The sequence below is a fragment of the Salvia hispanica genome, chromosome 6, assembly GCF_029641045.1.
Source record: "Salvia hispanica isolate PSC_SH4W2 chromosome 6, Shi_PSC_v1, whole genome shotgun sequence".
Classification (NCBI taxonomy): Eukaryota; Viridiplantae; Streptophyta; class Magnoliopsida; order Lamiales; family Lamiaceae; genus Salvia; species Salvia hispanica.
The window spans coordinates 24,121,230-24,125,813 of NC_142697.1; the positions used below are offsets into that span (position 1 = coordinate 24,121,230).

At 33.2% G+C, this 4,584-nt stretch overlaps 1 protein-coding gene across 1 annotated transcript; it reads right to left on the reverse strand.

The window, feature by feature from the left end:
• KDR (basic helix-loop-helix (bHLH) DNA-binding superfamily protein) lies at positions 1-1,044 on the reverse strand. Its single transcript, XM_048103328.2, has 2 exons — positions 573-1,044; positions 1-317 (listed from the first exon to the last, which is right to left on the reverse strand). Exons 1-2 carry the CDS (start codon positions 696-698, stop codon positions 165-167), a joined length of 279 nt encoding a protein of 92 aa, XP_047959285.1. The 5' UTR covers positions 699-1,044; the 3' UTR covers positions 1-164.
• Positions 1,045-4,584: the final 3,540 nt, after the last annotated feature.

Sequence of the window (4,584 nt, forward strand, 5' to 3'; positions counted from 1 at the left end):
TAAACGCAATAATAATATTTATATATATATAACTAATTAGGCATAGCACCCAAATAGCTATAGGAGATGGGAAAAGTTCTAAGTCGGCCTTACATAGTGACCAAACCCTAGACAGCAAAGGAGCAAAAGAAAAAGGCGTAATTAACATATTTATTAATTAATCATCACATTAACAAGCTCCTAATTATGGCTGCTTGAGCGCTATCGCTGTCCGTGGACTCGAGCAGCTCGGATAGTCGATCGCTGAGATCATCCACCTCTCTGTGCAAGCTCCTTATGTAGTTGCAAGTCTCCTGCAACACCTTCGAAGCAGAAACCTGCCCAAACCAATAATTAAACTAACTAATTAATTAGCCTAATTTTGTCAAGATTGTTTGTGTGTGTGTGGAGGTATGGGGAACATTGGAGTCCCACATAACTAATTGTGCAATAAATGAAGAAAATGTGGACCAAACTGCTTATCCCTAATGAATGAAAGCAAGGCCACAGAAATTTAAAAAAATAAAAAGTGAATGGAAGAAACAAGAGAAATAGAATATGATACTTCTGGGTTGAAATATTAAGGTTGTTACCTTGTCGGAGCGTCTGTTGCGGATCTCGGGGATGAGCTGCTGGAGTCGGGAGACGAGATCGACAATCTGTTCGTCACTGATTCGGGAGGCTCCCGACTGTCTGGAACGCGATCTCCTGCTCGACATTGTAGGTAGGATTGAATTGATCTAAGAAATTGATGATCAAATTTGGAGAGGTTTTTGTTTTCTTTTGTTTTAGTGGAACCCTAGCTAGGTATATATAGGTGAGTGAGTTAAATGAAGGTGGGAGGGAGGGATAAGAAATGGAAGAAAACACACAAGGAGTTGTGTTGGAGGTGATGAAGACAAGTGCATGGGAGAAAGCAGTGGGCTATGCCTCTTTTTAAATAGAGATCAATCTGAAGTTGGAAAATTTAAAACTCTCTCAAATCAATTACTACTACTACTACTACTCAATGTGTTGAGAGAGATAGAGAGAGAGAGAGAGGCCATACTGTCCTAGTCCATATGTTCCCCAAGGAGCCAAAATGGGGTTAAGGGTTAAGCCAAATTTTGCTTGTTTATCACAAGTTTGCGGGCCATTTTGTGTCAGTCTAAGCACGCAAGCCCATGTTATCTTATTATCTCTTCTCATTTTTATATTTAAGCGCAACAACTTACACTATTATTTATATCCTTGTCTACTCATACTACCAAATATACATACATATAGGACTTGTGATTTTTTGAAAAGGCGGTTCTATTGAGAACTCGGTTCTCTGATACTCTCTCCGTCTCTCTGTAGCTGAGTCGTATTCCATTTTTGGTTGTCCCACTGTAGCTGAGTCATTTCCTATTTTGGTAAAAAACACCAACTTTTCTTTTCTCTTACTTCATTCTCTTTTCATCCCTCTACCTTTTCCATTTCCTACTTTATTCTTCCTTCACTTAACTCACTTTAAACACAATTTCTTAACTCTCGTGCAAAAAAAACGTCTCTACTACATAGGGACGAAGAGAATACATTATATCAGTTCCTGATATTGAATATATTTATAAATTAGCAAACTGATTGAGTCATGACCTGATATTTATGAATCAGCTCCATTTTTAAAAAATACAAAACTATACTGGTCAAATTATAATCAAACGAAAGAAACATTTTTAATTAGAACAGAAACTCTTGATTTGAAACAAGACGCAAGATTCGATCTGCCTATATCTAGCTAGTAAAAGAAATTTTCACCAACATATATAGAGGAGTATTAAATTTGAAGTATATATTATATATCATAAGCTTCAAATTTGTTGAATGTTGACCACTAGGTATCATAATATCATTAGATTACATGCACATTGATCAAGATTTTTGGGTCAGATCAAACACGTGGTGTCTAGTAAACTCTGCTTTACATTTGACTCAATTACTCATACAACTAATTAATTACACATTACACTACACTTTTTAAGTAATTATATTCTCTAGCTTGAACTTTTAATGACGCTACCTTTATTAAATTGCATCAGTAAAGACAAAACAAAGTGTCGTCGTCGATGGGGTAACTGTAATAAGACAATTGAATTTATCTAAAATTTCAAAGTAATAGTGTGAGATTTACTTCACACGCAAAAAAAAAATGAAAACCCAATATTAATGTTTTTTAATCAAAAGATCCGACTTTTCAAATATTTTATGGGTTTTCTTTAACTTATGCAAGAACTTGGGTAATTAAAAGTGTTGGACATATTAAGAAACAAGATCTAAATTGATAATCAAGAATAAATAAAATATGTAGTTGAAGTGGTAGAATCTTGAGAGATGGGCACGTGAGGGGGATATGAAGCAGTATTTTCCGGCGAGATTCGTGCCCATGTTCTTGATTTTCTCAGACACCTTCGGAGTTTGAGCAGCAGAGTTTGCAACTCCTGTTTATGTTATTTGTATATAATAATATCGACCTCTTATTAATTTTTTATTTCAGGAAGTGCTTATTAATGTGCTTCCCAATATTAGTACTCTTTTACCACGTAGGTTCCTACGCGGCATATTAATGTTATTAATAATATAAATCCTGAATAAAAATTCTGAATTATATAAACCACAACGTAATTGTTAACCTTCAATGACAAACTAGTATGTATGAACTCATGAGAGTCCATGTATGTCTGCTAAAACTCCCTTCGGCCCCCATTAAATGTCTTATATTAGGCCGATGCAGGTTTTAAAAAATTGTTTCACTTTGTTAGTAAAATTAACAGGTGGGAAAAGTTAGTGCAATATAAATCCTACTTTTATATATTAGTTTTATAATAAAAATGTGAGTGAAAATGAGTTAGTAGAATGTATGGTCCGCTAGCAAAAAATATAAAAGTGAAATGAGACATTTATTGGATACCGTGTAAATAAGAAAATATGAAATATTTAATGGGGATCGGATGAAGTATTTTTAGTGGTTTTAATATCTTGGCAATAATAAGTCCACCTGATAATGTTATAATTAATGTTTTGAACCCACTAATTTACCACATCGGGGATTTTAAATAGGATGCTTTGGAAAAAGGTAAAAGAAGTTTGATTTTGTCAAGTCATGTCCTCACTATATATAAATTTGTTTGATACAAATAGGGTTATAATTTTCTTTTGTTTGACCAATTCACCCTGACAAGATCTATCAAGGTTTATTTTCTTCTTCTGCTTCAATATTGCTATATAATCCACACCGCCGAGGGGCCACATCAAATTTTGATGAGGAAAAGAAAAAAATACATTCACATACACGCACACAAAAATAATACTACTACTAATGTGTATATTGTAGGGTTAAGACTTAAGAGAGTATTAAACACAAGAAAACCTTTTTCGGTAATCATATATATGGCCCCATATGGAACGTGTATTTTGATGGGGTAATTATGGCATAATTAATAATCATAGCTATCCCACACACACAAAATATAATGTAATGTTTACCTTGATTGATTAGACTATATTTAACAGTACTACTTCATTGTCACGTGAAAGAGTATAATGGTATTGTTGAAAGCATATACTACTATATATGATGTCGGTGAACAATGGAGATTTTATTCTCTAATCTATACATCTACTTACGTTGCTGAATTTTAAGAAAATAGTGGCCACAAATGGATACAAAAATCTAAACATTTTATATATGATATAATTGAGTATAAGAAAAATTTATACACACTTATTTTCTTATGTAGAACGCCACAAAAATTATTTGCCAATCAGTTTAATTTCTTGGCGCTAAATGCATACAAACAACTGGCACAGTTGGTGGTTTTTGGCGTACTTATATTATAAGTAACAAGTAGTCTTAATTATTCAATATAATTGTAATTGTACAGAGAAAAACCATGCAATACAGTACGGCCACCATGCACATGATCTAGTTGCCCAAAGATACCTCTCAGCAAATCTCTTGTTAATATATTCAACTCACATCTAAGTACGGAAAGTTAGGCCAACTTGCACTCTTCACAAGGTATATAAGATTATTCCATATATAATTATAACTACTCCATCCCCAAAAAGTACGACACATATTTTAATGCATAATATATTGGAAAAGTAAGAGAGAGGTGGAAAGAAAAAGTTTTTAAAGTATTGTTAATGGAGAATGATCAGTCTCACCTCATTAGAGAGAAAGAAGTTTCTAAAATTAGAAAATTCATACTTTTCTAAGACGGACTAAAAAGGAAATACTAGTTCATACTTTTCAGGGACAGAGAGAGTATCTTTTTTCTAAAAATATAGTACTATCACATTATATATGTATAATAAGATAGGTGGATTAGTAGTTTCGACTTACAACTTAGTATCGAGATAATGTCACGCATGATTAACTAGTCTTAATTACCTTATTTTTTCCGTTTGCGGTGCTCTTTGCCTACTGTATTCTTGCAACCTTTTGTGATCTCTTGGTTCACATTTCTCGTCTCGTTTCCATATTTAATTTGTAGTAATCCTATTTTTACATACAAAAGTATAATTCTGTTAATAATGTTTATAAAGTTTAACGCCGCCCTAATTAATTATGGATGAGAGTAT

What these genes read in the sequence shown, in the direction of transcription:
- KDR (XM_048103328.2), bottom strand. Translation starts at nt 698, where the DNA reads ATGTCGAGCAGGAGATCGCGTTCCAGACAGTCGGGAGCCTCCCGAATC. An exon ending in GCAACAGACGCTCCGACAAG is followed by an intron (nt 318 to 572) that starts GTAACAACCTTA and finishes TGGTTTGGGCAG; the next exon opens with GTTTCTGCTTCGAAGGTGTT.